The 18,392-nt window shown below is 28.5% G+C and overlaps 2 protein-coding genes across 2 annotated transcripts; one reads left to right on the top strand and one right to left on the bottom strand.

Moving 5' to 3' along the window:
- The first annotated feature begins 10,405 nt into the window (after positions 1 to 10,405).
- On the top strand, positions 10,406 to 11,776 carry LOC106773889 (gibberellin 3-beta-dioxygenase 1-like). The gene is made up of 2 exons (XM_014660651.2): positions 10,406 to 10,912; positions 11,015 to 11,776. Exons 1-2 carry the CDS (start codon positions 10,434 to 10,436, stop codon positions 11,649 to 11,651), a joined length of 1,116 nt encoding a protein of 371 aa, XP_014516137.1. The 5' UTR covers positions 10,406 to 10,433; the 3' UTR covers positions 11,652 to 11,776.
- Positions 11,777 to 15,565: 3,789 nt separating this feature from the next.
- On the bottom strand, positions 15,566 to 17,002 carry LOC106773966 (probable 2-oxoglutarate-dependent dioxygenase AOP1). Its single transcript, XM_014660738.1, has 3 exons — positions 16,629 to 17,002; positions 16,222 to 16,543; positions 15,566 to 15,847 (listed from the first exon to the last, which is right to left on the bottom strand). Exons 1-3 carry the CDS (start codon positions 17,000 to 17,002, stop codon positions 15,599 to 15,601), a joined length of 945 nt encoding a protein of 314 aa, XP_014516224.1. The 3' UTR covers positions 15,566 to 15,598.
- Positions 17,003 to 18,392: the final 1,390 nt, after the last annotated feature.

Genomic DNA, 18,392 nt, shown 5'->3' with positions numbered 1-18,392 from the left:
TAATTATAAAACTATCTACAAAATAAATAAAAATTATTTACAGTGAAATTATAAAAGCTATTTATATTTAATTTTATAATTATAATAATAAATATAATAATAATTTTATTATCATAAAAATAATAATACACATGCTCAACATATATTTTCACTAGTTAAACATAAAAAAGATAAGTTTTTTATGGAAAATTTAAGAGAGAAAGTGTATTTTAAAAACCAGAAGTGTTATAGATGTTTTATTAAAAAAATAAAGAAAAATGTGTTTTTAGTATTTTATTTTGAAGGATATACATGCTATATTTAATGTAATATATGTGTAATTCTAAGTACTATCTTTATTTTTTTCATATCTACGTAAAACAATATGTATGTAAAAATCGAGTGTCATTACATGGTAACTTGTGATTTTCAATAACTTGGAATATTAATAAAGTTCACGTATATTGCAGGATAATATATTTTTTTTTTCATTTTGTGGTTGAAATGATTTTTGATATTTAAGTCAAATATATAATAATATTTTCACGGATCCAAATCTTTCCATAAAAAAATAATCATCCTATGTATTAAAATAATGATGTAAATTATTATGTATTAAGAATAAACTACATAGTATATAAGGCATTAAATAAATTAAACTTTAAAATAAATCAAAATAATTTTTATATATGTTGAATGGTTTATTCAAGATATTATTTTTTAGGTGTTTAATTCCGCTCATATATAATATTGTTGGAAGTTTCACATTACAAACTAATTTTGTGAGATTGAGTTAGATTTAAAGTCTATTTCCTAATATATAAAGTTAAATTAAAAATAAATTAATCTAAGTTTCTTTTTTATCTACTCGTTAATAATTCAAAAAATTTGTATTCTAATTTAATCTACCATGAATGGTGGAATAAGTAAGTTGAGTTTCTTTGTAATTTCTTAATTTTTTTTTATATATTTACTATAACATAATGAAAGTTAATTATAATATATTTATTATAAGGATCATGATATTTGAACAATTTTTTGACAATAGATTGTGTGTTACTATTTTATTGATCTGTATATTTAAAACAGATCAATCACAATTATTACAAAAACAAAAACAGTTGTAAAAAAGTTGTCAAAAAAAATTTGTTAAAGATACATTTTTCTTATTATAATATAATTAAGTCTCTTATAACTACATGAGAATATTTGGTATGGTTAAGTTGTATGCATATTGGTGTTTTAGTATTGTGTGGTGTTTCCCATTTTTTGAAGTTGAATGAAAGAAGAGAAAAGTTGTCTGTGTTGAAAACCTAAAAAATGTGTACAAGTTGGTGAAGTGGATTATCTAGCAAGCATTATCGTAAGATGTTTTTTCCTTTGAAATGGGAGGGCCGACGCCACTTGCTTCTTCTTATCAAATTCATGCATTCTAATCTTTCACTTTTCTCAAATATGAGTTATATAATGTTGTCATGCACTAATGAATATTTGTTCTTACGTGCTTACCACTCAACCTATTTATTTATTTATTTTTATGTAAAAATGGTTTAATTTTAAAAATGTATCGGTTTTTCAGATAACTAAAACCTATTATCTTCAAAATAAAATAACTTATTCAAATAAAAAAAAGATTAGATTTCATATTTTATTATAAGTGAAGTCTAATATTCTTTAAATTAAATATTTTTAAATAAAAAACGTATTAAGTTTTGATTATATTAAACTGAAACCTAATATCTCTTTTATGTATCAGATTGTTAACAATCGAAACCTATTCTAGACGTTTTTTTTTTAAATATTTTTTTTTTTGTTTCTACTACCTACGTATCAAATTATGGACAAAATTAGAATAAGTCAAATACAACCATATAAAATCATACAAAACCAGCACATATTTTAAATTATACCCAAAATAAGCAGATACAATAATATTGTAAAGCTTTAAATAAATCACGTGTAAATATACATTTACTAAATATCCAAAATCACATGTGTTAAATATTATTGTACATTTGTATTATGTATTTTGCACAAGTTATTATTAAATACTTAATGATTGGATTGGTGTAGTATTTTTGAATTTTTTAAAAAAACGATAATTTCAATTAGTATATATGAAAATACAAAGTTGTAAAGTATTAGATTCAATGTAATTATTACCATTTTATAACTAGCTAGTTGTAATATAAGAACAGACAATCACTTTTTTGTGGATTTTCTTAACATGCATTGTCTAATAATTAAATTATGAAAAATGGAATGTTTTAAGATATACTTATATAACAAAGAAAATTCATAACATTGGGGGAGATATAAATAGATATATATTATTAGTACGGTTTTCTTTTATAATATTTTTTAGAAATTATAATTTCTTTAAAAAAAACTTGGATATGGTAAACAATTTTCGTATTGAACTTCAAACGGAAAACTAAAGTTAACTCGATATAACAACAATTTCAAATAAAACAAAATAAATCAATATATTTAAGCATAAATTAATTTACAAAAAGATTTCATTACCAAAAGTAATTATAAGCTTATATTAAAACTCAATTTTCAAGATAATAATAGGAACATGTGAGCCTGTAGAAGCAATAATGGAGAAGCAATCCTAAATGCATTTTGGAAAGCTAATCAATATCACCACAATGCAATAGTACTTGAAGAACAATAACAACATAAAAAACCAGAACTTTACTAAACTAACAAAGAACCTAAGGAACACACGAACTCCACAAAAAATGCAAAAAAATAAAATAAAATTGAATCAAGCACTTACTAATTGAACCTTGAGTCGTAGTGAAAAGTGCATGTGTGAAGTTGGACAACGATTGATGATGATTTCGTGAAGGAGAAGAAGAGATGTTTGAAAATGAAGAACAAGAAAAAATGACGAAGAAGAAAATGGAGGTAATGATGATGAAGAAGAATAAATCGTGAAATAGAAGATGAAGAAAAATAAATCCGAAACATAAAAAGAAAGTGTAGTGCTTTCACAAAAAAGAAGAAATGAAGAACATTTTACAACTTTTGTGAATATTAACCCAATACAGAATTTTAAACCTTAATTATCAGTAAAATCGAAGAATATAAGTCAATAGATTTCAGTTTTAAAAATAATCGAGATCTAAAACTCTATCTTTAGTAATAAACTTGAAGTTTTGTGAGTTTTAGATCTCAATTATTCAAAACTTCAAAACATAAAAGTCTTTATATTTTAGTTTTCTTAACATCCAGAATCTGTATCTCTTCTCTAAGATAAAATAGTTAAAAGAAAATAAAATTTTGAAATTTTAACAAATCTTTTTAGTCTTGATTTTCAAGAAATTGAAACAAAAATTTATAAGCGTCAATTTTTTCAAAATTTTAAAAATTATCAGTATATTTTGATATATTTTGTTTACTTAAAAAGGAAAAGATAAAGATGATTTTGAAAGGAAAAAGAACTAGTGATGATGTTTAATAGTAGCATAGTTGAATGAGAGAAGAAAGAGTTGTGATGATAAAGATGCGACAGAAGAAGGTGACATGAAAATGGAGTTTATATTTATGTTGAATATTCTTAATGAAAATGATTAGCTGCAATTGCAAATAAAGAAAAAGCTAAAGAAAGTGGGGGTGGTAGTTCACTACAGTCAGACAGTACGGTTCACAATTTTATTTATTGCGCTTTCTCTGTACACTGCAAACGGAAATGCCACCCACGTCTAAGCTATATATTTAATTACAGATATCATATTTTAAAATAATATCACAAACTTTTTTAAATTCATTAAATTATTATCTATTTATTAAACTCTATATAGTGTTTAATGTAGGAAGTGCCTTAAGAAAATTCTAAATGTCACGTCAATTTGAATAAAAATAAAGTCGATGAAATATGTTGTTTTGAGTATAATGTTGTGCCGAAGACTAGACAGTTCTTGAAGACTGGACAAACTTTGATGATTGGACGGACCTAAGTACTTCATGTTGTATTCTAAGGTCGGACGAATGTTGAAGATTGTATGTGTTTCAAGATGTGGAAGACTAGACGGTCTAATGAAGACTACGAACTAAACGGAGGCTGAACGACTTGTGGAGATCACGAATTGAATGAAGATCAGATGACTTGTGAAAACCACGAACTGATGGAGACCGGATGTGCTCCCTCATCCTTCTCCAAGCTGGGGGGCGGGTACCTGTCAAAGACACTCTGACACTCAAATCAGTAAAATTACCGAACGGCTAGTATAACAAGGAGTGCATGTATTATCGTGATCCCAAAATCATATCTGGGACCTTTATTTATATTGGTTGTAATGGGTTTTTACCTTTTGTGGGTCTGATGATTGTCCAATCATACCTTAATTTTCCATTAGGAACTTTAATGAGTCGTTTATCATTTGCAATCTAATCATAAACGATCGTCTATAATGATTGGTTTGATGGTTAGCTCGGACGATCGGTCAGACTAATTGGACTGATTGATGACGTACATGAGTGATGGTATATCAATTACACACTCAATTTCACTTTAGATTTCTAATGATAATTAAACTCATTATTACTCAACTATATTATGTAAAACACGTAATTAAGCATGTTGGTTATATACGGTAACATTTAAATCAACATCAAAATCTTATTAGTCATAGGATAATTCACAAAATATTATGTAAGTATTAATGCAAGGATCTTCGTTAAATTTTTTATTTTGGATTACGAATTTTTTTTTAATATTACTTTGAAAAATATTTTATATGTGTATCTTTTGTTTTATTTAATATGAAACTTTATTCGTATTCTAACATAAATTAGTAAGACTAACATATACTTAGTAGATACCAATTACCACTTAAATAATTATCATATTGATCAAGTTTAATGAAATACAACATCATATTTTTTATTTTATTTAAATATATTTTATTCAAATAATTTTGCAGTACAAACATTGATATCTACCAAATCATGAACGAAAATACCTTAAAATAAATAAATATTTTTTCTCTTTTCTCTTATAGTTTCTCATCTTTTTACCTTTCAATCCAAAATAAGTGCTTTTTTGCTGTGAAAATCTTTTATTTTCTTTTTTCCTTTTTCTAATGTTTGAGTTCGATATTGGGTTAGTTAATTCGGTTGTTTTTGGTTATGTTTGCCCCCAGTTTCAGTTAATTTGGTTACTGAGTTATTTTAATTTATTTTTCAATAATGTCCAAAATTGGATTGATGTGAGTGTTTGATTTAGTAAATTCTGAGATTTCAAATACATATTAAACTCAATCTTCCTCTCACATTGGATTGATGTGCCACGAAGTCATGTCCGACATTCTTAGGTGAAGGAAATTCGACATTAATTAATTCGACAAACAAAATTAACTGTATTAACCGTTCACAATAAAATTTAATATTTTTTAAAGAACATAAGAATTATATTTATAATTTTTTTAAAATTATATAATTAAATATTAGATAAAAGAGTAAATATATAAATAAGATATTATTTTGAACTAAGAAGAATTAAATAAAAAAAAAAAAAAGAAAAGGCATTATATTTTGTCGCGTTGTATAATGAAAAATTTCTTGTGTTCAATTATACCTCTAGGGCATGCCGACTTTCTTTTTGACGCACGCGCACCATTCTAACGTATCTTCACTATCATTACATAATATACCATAAATTAATTAATCTAAACTCATTTATTCACTTTTATATTTTCAGAACATAAAAATCATCAAAAACCACTTTTCTCACAAACGGCTCAAACCCTCATTTTTTCTTATTTTTGTACTTCAATCCTTCTTTTCAACTTTTACTTTTCACTTCACAATCTATCATATCATATAAATGGTAATAAGGTAACAAACTCATTTATTTATTGTTAATTTTAAAATAATAAAATCTCTATGATGTATTTAAATGTTGGAATTTAAGAGTATTAGAGACAATGTTTAGATTCTTGAAAACTTACAATTATTCATGAAAAGTTACCATTCATGAAGAGTTACAATTATTAATGAGGAATTATCATTCATGAAAAGTTACAAGCATTCATAAAGAGTTACCATTCATGAAGAATTACAATTATTCATGAAGAGTTGTTATTCATGAAAACTTACAATATTTCATGAAGAAATGTAACTAATCAGAATCTGGTATCTCTTGAATTGATGCCTGATCAACATCTATATAAAGGGATCATGTGCTCTACTGGAATTCATTCAGTCATTCTCTTAATACACAAATCAATTCTTGAGAATCATATTCTTGTTTAAACAGTAATACTAAGAGTGAGTATCATCGTTGTTATTCTTCTTTGTATCTCAAAAGCGGATTTCGTGATCCCCTCCACTCTTATAAGGGACGAAATATTGCTTTTAGGAAAGTGTGTACTCACGCCTAGAAGATTATATCAAGTCTACATTTTTGTTCATCTTGTTTCCATAAGTTATTGGAAAATTGTTCCAACATTAAATTGATGATTTAATGAAAAAAAAATGTATGAGTTTTGTTGTTGTAAAACTAAACATGTTATGAAAGTTATCTATCCTGATGAAATTTTTATTTATTAGCTTTATTATTTCATTTAAAACTATTTATTAATGTTTAGTTTTACTCTAAAAATGTATGTATTTTTGACGTAAAAATAATGTGTTAGAAATCCTATATCAACTAGAGATAATGATATCAATTTACATTATATAAATAAATACAAATGTTAATTTATAAATCAATTTTTTAAGATTAAGTTAAATTTAAAAATCATTCCTTAAAATGTTTTATTAATATAATTTAAGTTAAACATAATATGTTATAACAAGAGAGAAATTCTTGTGCGTTTCATACCAATATGGTGTAGCTTTCAATTGAATTAAATTCATCTTGATCCTTTAATCTTGTAATGTTGATGATTTAAGTCATGAATATAAAGATTTGTTGAATAACTCTTTTGGTATATCAAACTTTTTATACTATAATTTATAATATCTTAAATCGTATATATTTTGTTTGGTATTTCTTTAAGAAGGTATTACATTTGATTTTTATAACTAAATTCTTATATCACATTAGATCAAAATAGACCCCTACATAGCTCTCTCGTTATATTTTATGAAGTATATGTGTAATTTGTTAACTTTTATATTAATAAATTGACATAAATTGATAAAGAAAAGGGAGAGAAGATTTTCTTACAAATTTAAGAAAAAGATAAATAATTATACTTTAAAAAGAACAGAAGCATTACCTTTTTATTTTCAACAAATTTTCCTTCAATTATTAGAAATATTTTCAGTCCTCCTTTTATATTTATAACGTATTTTAATGGTAAAAAATTGTCACAATATTTAATACTTTATTTAGTAATATTTGAATATATGGTCCCTCAGTGAAGTGCTTGTGCACACAAAAAGTGAACAATACTATATGAATATCATGTGTGATGCTGTGAATACACTATTACATGTTATGTACGACCAATTACAAATTACAGGAGAAGTGCCACCAACAACGTTGTCCATTATTAGTAACAACTTGGTAACATTTTCATCCACAATAATATCCCATTTTATATTTATTTAAATTCATCTCAATAAAAAATATACTAAGATAAAAGAAAATATAAGGAAACCTATGAATTCCAATACTATTGATGAGTTTTTTTTGAAGATATATAAAATTAGTAAAACTTAAATTCATATAAAAAAATAATACTATTTGTAATAGAAAATTTAAAAATAATAAATATAAATGTTGTTTATTATTTTAAATTTACGCATGAATTTGCATGCATATATAGGTTTAATAGGAAGAGTGGTGTTAGTTAGTGGTGATAAGATATGGGGACAACAGAGAAAATTGTTGTACTGTTATGAAACCATTGCTGATGTCAAATATCAATAGGCCAAAGAGGAACATGGGACAGAGAAAACAAAAGTCCAACCACATAATACCAAATCAAACTTCACTCTTATCACTTATACATACAACTCAACAAACACATCATTCAATCAATTTCTATTTTTCAAACTCTTTCTCAAACCAAATATTTGAAAATAAATTAAATTAAAAAAAAAGTGGAATCCCTTTGTATATAAATATGAATAATGATATTTTGACAACATTTTAATACCATATACTTGTTATTCTGCGATTAGTTTATGTTAGTATTTAAGACACTGTTTAAATGTAATTGGATTGCTTAAGGCAGTATTTAAACATTTTTTGAAATAAAGGTTATTAAAGATGATTCTTTAAGACTGAAAATGAAAGTTGATGATTTATTTAAAATTAGCAACACATTTGAAATATTGTTACACAGGATTAATTAGATTAATTTGTGATAAGTTGGTATGATGTGACATAGAAAAACTAGGTTTGTGTTGATGAGTTGAGTGTATATTACTGTTCTTTCCGTATTGAGGATTAGTGTGTAGTGATGATGGTGACTCCTCAAATGGCCCTGTATATGTATTGTCCTATGGTGATGGGGAAGGATCACATAAATCCAAGTTCAAATGGAAGAATTTTGTTTCTTTAATTAATAATTTTTTATATTTCAAGACCGAGCACATGTAGAAGAAGGGCTCTGTTCTTTTATTCAGATCCTTTGCCTAAGGAAAATCATGCATACATAACTAATCATATTAAGAACAAAAAAGAAGTTTATAAAATATAATGTGATAACATAAAAGAATATAATTAATTAATTAATTTTGCCTTCTCTTTCAGCCATATTGGTAGCAACTATGTAATATGTTTAACCTTTCCCTTGCCTTTTCTTTTGTTCTTTCTCTTGTCCATGTTTTCCCATGTCCCCTCTTAACTTTGTGGTTGCATGTACTTTTTTTCTATTATTGGTTGGATTATGGGTTAAGGTCTTAGTTCTATTTAATGAAAAGTCTTTCTACATATTTAAAGATGATATGTGTAAAAGATACTCAGATAGTAATGAATGTTATAATTAATGTGTAATTTATCTTTTTATCTCAAATATTTATTTATAAATTTTGTAGTAGACTTTTGATTGAGATTGACCTATGTTGGTATATGCTTCGGTTCCATTTGCTTGTCTATTACAGGAGTCATTCCACTCCTTTTCTTGTCGCCAAACATGAACCACTTTCGTCGTCATTCCTTCACTCTCCCTCTTTTTCTTCCTCTAAAAGAAGTGTGTCGCCACATTATCATTACGAGCATCCCTTTTATTCCAATTTCAAAAGCGACTAGAGGTTCATTCTTTTGTTTGACATTCTTTTGTTTCATAATTCTTTTTTTTTTCAGTACAAATATATATTTTTTTAATCTCTTTTATTCAGTGTGAAAGGTAATAATGACTCTATTTGTTGATAAAAGAAAAGCACGATGGTTCTATAGTAGAAGAAATTGAAATAATATTTATTTTTAAATATATATGAACAAACCTTGATTAAAAAAAATTGAAGCATAAAGTAAAGAATTTCGAAACTTAAAATTATATATTTTTTATCTCGTCAAAATATGCTGTGATTAAAGAGGCGAAATATAAATTTCAAAATAACTAGTGTAAAAACCTTTACTTGTCGGAGCTAATCTACTTTGATCTTGTTCAGACCGAATCATTTGGTTAATCATTCGGTCTGTTAGATAATTGTTTGAATTGTTTAGTTAATCATTCAAACTTACAATACGTTGTCGGCTTACTGATTGATCATTTGAGTTAGTGATTAATTAATTAGTTATACAATACAATTATGCATTTGAATTATGAAAAAAAAAACTAATTAATTTCTATACTTTCTATACTTGTGAAAAAAGTTTAATTTATAAGTCTAACATAAGCTAATATATATATATATATATATATATATATATATATATATATATATATATATATATAATTCAGAATAAAAAGCTTATTATATTACTTAAAATATAGGATTATTTACTAGTATTTTTTACATCAAGATTTTTTCTAGTGTTTATATTTTAAAATATTTGTTATGATTTTTCAAGTGAAAATGTATGTTCTTTCAAAGTTTTTCATTATAAATTGGTTTAATCCACAAAAATCACGCACTGCAAAACTCTCTTAACGCTTATTAGCATAAACTATATGTTTAATAGAGTGATGATAATTTATTAGTATGAAAGTGGCGATGTAAAGTTTTGTCAAAATATAAGATTGTGGTGGTGATTTATATTTTGAAAAAAAATATGTATTTGAAAGATATGACATAAGGAAAAGAGAAAAAGAAGGATACATACAGAGGCATCATGAGTGAGTGAGTGGCACAAAAAAGAACATGAAAATCGAAAATAAAATTACACTGCATGTCTGTCTGCCTTTCATTTGGTTATCTTACATTAACATTGTCTGTCGGCATCTTCTTCATCATTCTCTATATATACCCACTTCAAACTTCATTCTTTCTCAACACTTTCTCTGTATATCTTTCACATAACACAACACAACATAACACAAAACATGCCTTCACTCTCCGAAGCCTTTCGAGCTCATCCTGTCTACCTTCACCACAAGCACTCTGACTTCAACTCTCTGCAACACAAACTCCCAGATTCTTACGCATGGACACAACCAGATTCTCATGCTTACGCTGATACAAATTCTGATAACAACACTGTCCCCGTCATCGATTTGAAGGACCCTAATGCACCCAACCTCATAGGACATGCATGCAGAAGATGGGGCGTCTTCCAACTCGTCAACCATGGAGTCCCATTCACCCTCTTCACTGACATTCAGAGAGCTTGCCTTGCCTTGTTCTCTCTTCCTCTTCACCAGAAGCTCAAAGCTGCTCGCTCCCCCGACGCCGTCTCCGGCTACGGCCGCGCTCCCATCTCCTCCTTCTTCCCCAAACTCATGTGGTCTGAGTGCTTCACCATTCTCGATTCCCCTCACCACCTTTTTCTCCAACTCTGGCCCCAAGACCATGCTAAATACTCGTACGTAAAAGGGATAATGTTGTGAATTGTATTATGGAAATGGGTCGTATGAATAACTTTAGCATTTTCTAAAGCTTCCTTCTTTTTTGGAATAATTTGCAGTGAGATTGTGAAGGACTATGAAGCAGCCATGAAAGAATTAGCGGCGAAGCTAATGCGCCTTGTGTTAGCTTCACTCGGTATTTCAAAGGAGGACGTTAAATGGGCCGGGCCCAGAGGTGAATTCAACGGGGCTTGCGCGGCCTTACATTGGAATTCTTACCCGAGTTGCCCGGATCCTGATCGGGCCATGGGTCTGGCGGCCCACACGGACTCCACACTGCTCACGATTCTGCACCAGAACAACGTGAGTGGGCTTCAGGTTCTGAAGGACGGTGAAGGGTGGGTGGCGGTTCCGCCGCTTTCCGGAGGGCTTGTGGTCAACATTGGCGATCTGCTCCACATTTTGTCGAACGGGTTGTACCCGAGTGTACTGCACCGGGTGCGGGTGAACCGGAGCTGGCAAAGGTTCTCGGTTGCTTATCTATATGGGCCCCCAAGAAACGTGGAGGTTAGTCCAAATGAAAAATTGGTAGGCCCAGGTAGGCCCTGTCTTTATCGATCGGTGAGTTGGAAGGAGTACCTTGGTATCAAAGCAAAGCATTTCAATAAGGCTCTCTCTGCTGTTAGAATTTCGTCCTCTATTAACGGTTTATTTGATGTAAAGGAGGTTCAGAACAACGACTTTCACGTGGGCTAGATACATAGCCTCAGCCCATAGCCCATAGCCCATAGCCCGTAGCATATAGCCATGAACTTTTTGACCCTTCTTGGTCAAATCTTGTACCTTCCATTAAAAGGCAATCAGAAAAAATATTATAAAATAAAAAATCCAAAAAAACCCTAGTTTGCTTGACTGGAATCTGGTTTGGTGGTTAGGGTATAATTTACAAGAAAGTTGAATACCAAAGGTTAATTTATGTTTCGTATAAAATACAAATAAAAAGTTAAATATTTTTGTTTGATTTATCGAAAAAAAATATTTACAGAAAAAAAACACCAATTAAATATGAATCGAATTAGATAACATATTGATGTTATTTTCGAACAAAAACTTTAAAACTATGAATGTGCAACCGCTCCCATAATTCTGACATTTTAGAATTTTATATATGAACTTATTTCCATTACGGTTGAATTTATTTAGAATTTATGAACTTACCTAATGTTTAATTTTGTACTTATATTAATGTAAATAATATTTATGTGTTCATGTACAATATTTCTTTTGTGGATTGAGTATATGTGAAAAGTTTATTGGTTTTATATGTCAATGTGCAATATATAATGTTCAGGTCTGTTTACATGAATTGTGAATGTTGAGGTCTGTTTTTATTGTGTATATTTCGAAAAATTGCTACCAGCAGAGTATTTATTTAGCTTTTCTAAAACCATTATATACGGATATATCTTAACTACGATAATATTATATACAGATATTTGTCTCTATGTAATATGTAAATAATCAAGTATTATATATGAATTTTGGATCTTATATATACATTTTGACGATATATAATTCAATTTTTTCTTGTAATAAAAGTCGAAAGCAATGGACAAAACTCAATTATACATTTCATGTATCATGAAACATTCAATAACGGAGGCCCTCCACCGTTCTTGGTATATGTATGGTGGATCTTAGTGCATGGTTCGTTTTTATTGTATATTTTACAATTATCTTCCATATAGGATTAAAATCTAGGATTCAGTTCCTACAGAAAAAAAATAGAGTTTGTATTTTATATTATTTTACTAAAAGAAAATCATTAAATAGAAACTAATACAAAGACAACAAATATTTAGTTATTACATTACTGATTTGTAAATTATTTTAAATGCTAAAGATTGCTATTTTTCAAATTACATATTATTGAATAAGTTTCTGAATTAGCTATTGAATTAATCTCCAAAATTAAGGATTATAAGTGCTTTAACTCCTTCAAATTTAATTTTTAATTTAGTCTCAATTTACTTAGTTATACCAATTCTTTAAACTTAGAAACCATTAATTCACAAATAACTTTTTGTATATTTTAGGATTTATGTAAAGAATCTAAAGAGGAATAAAATTTATATATTAATCTTGAAGAAAATGTCGTAAAACTATATTGATCATGCTGTGAAAAATGAATTAGTTATACTATAATGAGTTCTAAACATTGTAGAATTTTCTCATAACAAAATACATTATTGATGTCAACTGTTTCACCAAAATATCAGCGAACCATTCCATCTGATAGAGACAAAAGGAATAAAAGAACTTAACAGATTAGATTGGCACTATATTAGTTACTTGATTTAAAAGAAATGGTCCACAATTATTTGACATAATTAATAGGAAGATATATATATATATATATATATATATATATAAAAGCTTGATTTTTTCCAGTGTCTGAACATCTGTGTTTTACATGCGACATACAAAACTAAAGTCGAAGATGGTCCATTGTCCGTTTATGCACATGGACTTATAGATAATACTCAAAATCAAATTATACATAAAAATAAATAGAAAATGGTACTGAATGTCATAATTTAAATAGATATACAAACAGTAATATACAATTAAGATTCTATAATTATGATAATATAGTCTAATACTTTTCTAAATAAGATGCAGATGAATAATTACAATAACTAGTGTAATATTACACCATAAAAAAAATTAATATTATGAATTTTCATAATCAAAAGTCTAACTAAAATGATATCCATGTCAAATGCTAATTATCATAGTTATAAAGAGATGCATGCTGAATTATACAAGTGATACATTTCACTTTAGACTGCAAAATAATGCAGGTTTTAGAGCATCAAACTTTCTGAGTTTGTTTTGTATATAATATATGAGTATCCATGCATGAAGCATAGGAAGGAATTCAGTTTTTGAGTGTGGCGTGCTATGATTATAGATATATATGATTGATTAGTAAATCCTAAGGTAGTTTAAAAGATTCCATCATGAAAATGATTGAAGTTCCAAAAAGCAAAGTACAGCAAAAACTTCAAACAAAATCAGTGTGATATTGTTTTTTGTCAAATACCACGTTTAAGGTTGTCTGTTAGCCAATATTTGGCATCATGATATTGTGGAATAAGTGTTTTAACAAGACATGCAGATGTTTCATCAGTGTGATATGAAGTCCAAAGTGGCATTGTTAGAAGGAAGAAATCATCATATCTGAACACATTGTAAGGAGTAGGAGGCTCTGTGTATCCTTTTTCTTTCGTGATCCCACCATATAGGAGCAGAAAATCTAGACATGATAATTTTCAGAAGTATATATTTATTATTGTTGGGTGGCAAAAGAATTAAAACATCATAAGAAGCATGAAATGTTTCATTTGATCACTGTCTTTTCAAGTTAAAATAATGAATACTCCATATCTGAGGCCTACATAGAATATTGTTTATGATTGATCTTATCAAGATGATGGAGACGAATCTGTGGGTCTATTATTTAATCATGTCACTTTTTCTTCTTCTTCTTCTTCTTCTTCTTTTTAATGCATCAATGATCTACAATTCTATCAGTCTATCATAGAATCTTTTTAAGAGACCATATATGTTATTCCATTATAGTATCTAGATAGCTCCATTTTGACTTGTTAGCATTAGCTTTTTAGTTCAAAAGTTATTCTTTCATATTACTCTACCTCACTTATTTATAATATATTATCAATAACTTTATATAAAAAATATCTACAACTTCTTATATATATTGAAATATTAAATAGTTTTAAATTACTTTTCATGTTGCTAAAATTGATATAGCTTGGTTATTCCATTAATAAGACTACGCTTGACAAAATTAGATGGAAGTAGATGTATAGCTGTTAAGATAACCTATTAAATCACTAGGTAAATTATCTAAAAGTTGGAAATGTAAAATGGAAAAGATATGCATTTATATGATATTATATATATATATTAATCTTACATTATATAGTAAAGTATTTTAATCAAGTTTAAAATTGGTAAAAACAATGTAAACTTATAGTAGATGTTGTCATTTTGTTATATATGTATTGGTTAAAATAAATTGCTAAACATAAAACTATTGAAAAATGTAATAGAAAAAAAAAGGAAATATATCATTACCAATTTCTTGAAGTATAATATTGAATTAATAAAAATAATCATTATTAATATTATAATATTTAAAATAATATAAAAAAGAACAATGATGAAAAGAAAATAAATCAAATTGCCTTATCGATAAAAACATAAATAAGAAAACTTAATAAATAGTTGAAGAATACAAAATACAAAATATAAGAAAAATAGTAGTTAACCTTTTATCTATATGATTACATTAGGAGGATATATCATTGAGTAACTTTGTTTAGTGACATTTTTTTAATGGGAAAATTTTATCTTTTAATAAATATATAAAAACAATTTATTTAATTTTTCTTTTGATCTTGCAAATGATGCTACGTCAATCAATAACTACTAATATGTTTGAATCTTGTGTAACCATCAAAGGTTGATTAAAATCACCAAACCAGTGTGAGGCTGTGGCTTTGAAGTTTCAATTGAAGACAAAGACACATAACAGAAAGGTTTTATTAAGGTAAATTGCATAGGAAACATTATAACACACGACACAATAGTTGTAGAAAACAAACAATGGGTGGTCAGACACCACAGTAAGTGCGCAGTGCAAACTGGTCTCTCTGTCCTTGTTCAGTGTAGTAATACTTGAGAAACTCAACATGATCAAAGGGTTTAAAAAGCAGAGGGTGTTCCTCATCCACCAGCTCCTCTGGTGCTTTTATTATGCTCCCTCCTTTTGGTATAGAGAACAACCCTGCAGAATATCTTGCCACATTTCCACTCATCATCACTCTGTGAAAGGGTGAATGCAACCTCCCATTTGACCATGCCTGCAATATTCATGCAAACAATATTTCAATATAATCGTTAAGAAGTAAACTGAGATTTGTATTTATTTATATACTCTAAACTAAATTCATCAATAGTAATCTATTGACCAATAATAATATGATAGCAGGTAAACAAAATATGTCGTTAAAATAGGTGTTGAAAGTTCCATATCGACTAAAGATAAGTTCAATTCATAGTATATAAATAAGTGTAAACTTCACCTTACAAATTAGTTTTATGAAATTTAGTTAGGCTTAAAGTCTATTTTTAACATGGTATCAGAGTTATGGTTAGAGTTTATCGTGAGACTTCCAAAATTTAAATAGCAACATGATTTATGTTGTTTAAATGGCAAGAGATGAAGAGAATTTACATGGAGAGAGTCACCAATAATGACAACAAAAGTGTGAGGAGAAGGCTTGTAGCTTATCCATTTTCCATCTTTGGTCAAAACCTCTAAACCCTCCACTCCATTTTGGTACAAAATGGTAACTGTGTTCTTATCTGAGTGTGTGGTGAGGCCTAGCTTTGTGTCAGTGGTTTGAGGGGCTTTGTATTTCATAACCCTGAGGAGATAATTGGTTGAGTTCATGTGCTCCTCCAAGTACTTCTCAAGACCCAAGCTCTCCAAAACCATCTTCCTAACAATCTGATCCAACTCTGATAGCTGCCCAGAGAAGGATTGTATAGTTTTGCTGCCAAATCAAAACACACAAACAAAAAGAGTTAAAAATGAAATGCAAGTTCCAAAACATGCTGTGAAATTTGATTGGTACATGCCTAAAACTTGGGTTTCCATTAGGCCACATGATGTTGGTCATGCTTTCTACTTTCTCATGAACAATTGCATCATCAATGCCCATACTTTCAAAGAGTGGAACCATAGGATATTGCCCAACATAACCATGATAAGGTTTCTTAGACACATTGAGCATCTTTGTCTCTAGAGGAAGATCAAAGAGTTCTTGAATTGAACCAAACAAGGCTTTTCTAAGGTCTAAAGGAACACTATCAAAAATTGCTTCAAAACAACCATACTCTACTAGTGCCTTGTGTACTTGTGATTTTACCGTCTCCCAATTACGACTTTTGGCTTCCAGTTTCAGGTCAGTGAAATCGATTACTGGAAGCTTTAGAGTGTGTTCTGAACCCATTTTTTCACTGTTTTCATTACAAAATTGGAGGTTTGAAGCCATTTATAATAGATGTGTTATATAATGGAACAACCTCGTTGATAATATTAAAACATTTCTTGTTCTGTTCTATTGCTATGATTTGAACATTATATGCAACAAGGAATATATATATATATGTATTAAGATACCATTATTAAATTACGATTTGAAACAATCAAACATATAGGTTTGATAAGTGTGAAAATGAGTTATTTTTACACTCATAAATGATCTCAATTTTATAATTATTCATGTTATTACTTAGTAAAATGTTGTAATAGGAAGTAGATTGTTAAGTAAATTATTGTTCAGGAAAAGATGTATAAATGGGAATATGTCAACAAATTCTCGCAGAGCGCAAGCCAAATTCGCAGAGCCAGAAAAAATAGATTCGCACAGCACACCAAGACCTGTGTGCTGAGCGAATAAGAGAAGTTGAAAAAAAGGAAATTTTGAAACTCGCTTAGCGCACACATACTTGTGCGCTCAGCGAATAACAATGCAGCAATTAAAATAAATTCGCACAGCGCACGCACTCTTGTGCGCTGAGTGAATTAAGGAAGTTAAGTGGCTCTTAAGAGACGTGACAGAGAGGCAGAAACAATCGCCGGACATGAAAAAAATAGAAAAACGCTCTAGAGAACTGGGGAAGATCGTCAAGAGACCCTTCAAGACATCAAGACTTCACTTTCTGCAAGGAATTACGTTTTAGATGTCTAAGAGAGGCTAGTTTTTCAGTTCATTGGAATTGGTTGTATGACAATACATTAATGTAAATTTCCTGTGCAATATATGTCTCTGTTGTTCTTTTCTTGACTTGCTTTAGATTATACGGAAGTATAATTCTTTTTAAAGGTTCTTTTGTACTGGAAAGTATTTTTAGAACCAGAAACATAAGAAAAGAAACTAAAAGGAACGATGCTAGAAATAGCTTCTGTACTTTTGATCATTCTAAACATCTGATTTTAATGCAAAATTATCTGTTGAATTAATTAAGGAATTAATAATTTAATAGATAATTTTAGAACTTGCTTTAAGGAATTAAATCAAGATACACTTATGTGAATGCTTGAACAGAGAGCGTTTTTTATCCAGGATGTTACTGTAATGTTAGTCAAAGACCAATTCCTGGCACACCAACTGTGTTTCTTGTATTGTTTTGTGTATTTTGATGTCTAATTGAGTTATAAAAGGAAGAATTGTCAAGTATTGCACAAGTCCCTTGGGAGAACGATACTTTACTCATCACTGTATTACTTGTAACGATTTGGTATAATTGCCAAAAAGTTATCTAGGTTGACACATAAAACAAAAGGAGCTGCGTTTCTGCTTTAGGCTCAGTTTTGGGCTTATGTTATGGCGTTTATTA

This window comes from Vigna radiata, chromosome 9 (genome assembly GCF_000741045.1).
Source record: "Vigna radiata var. radiata cultivar VC1973A chromosome 9, Vradiata_ver6, whole genome shotgun sequence".
NCBI classification, from domain to species: Eukaryota; Viridiplantae; Streptophyta; class Magnoliopsida; order Fabales; family Fabaceae; genus Vigna; species Vigna radiata.
The sequence above is the reverse complement of the archived record's forward strand: the minus strand, read 5'-3'. Positions and strand labels throughout refer to the sequence as shown.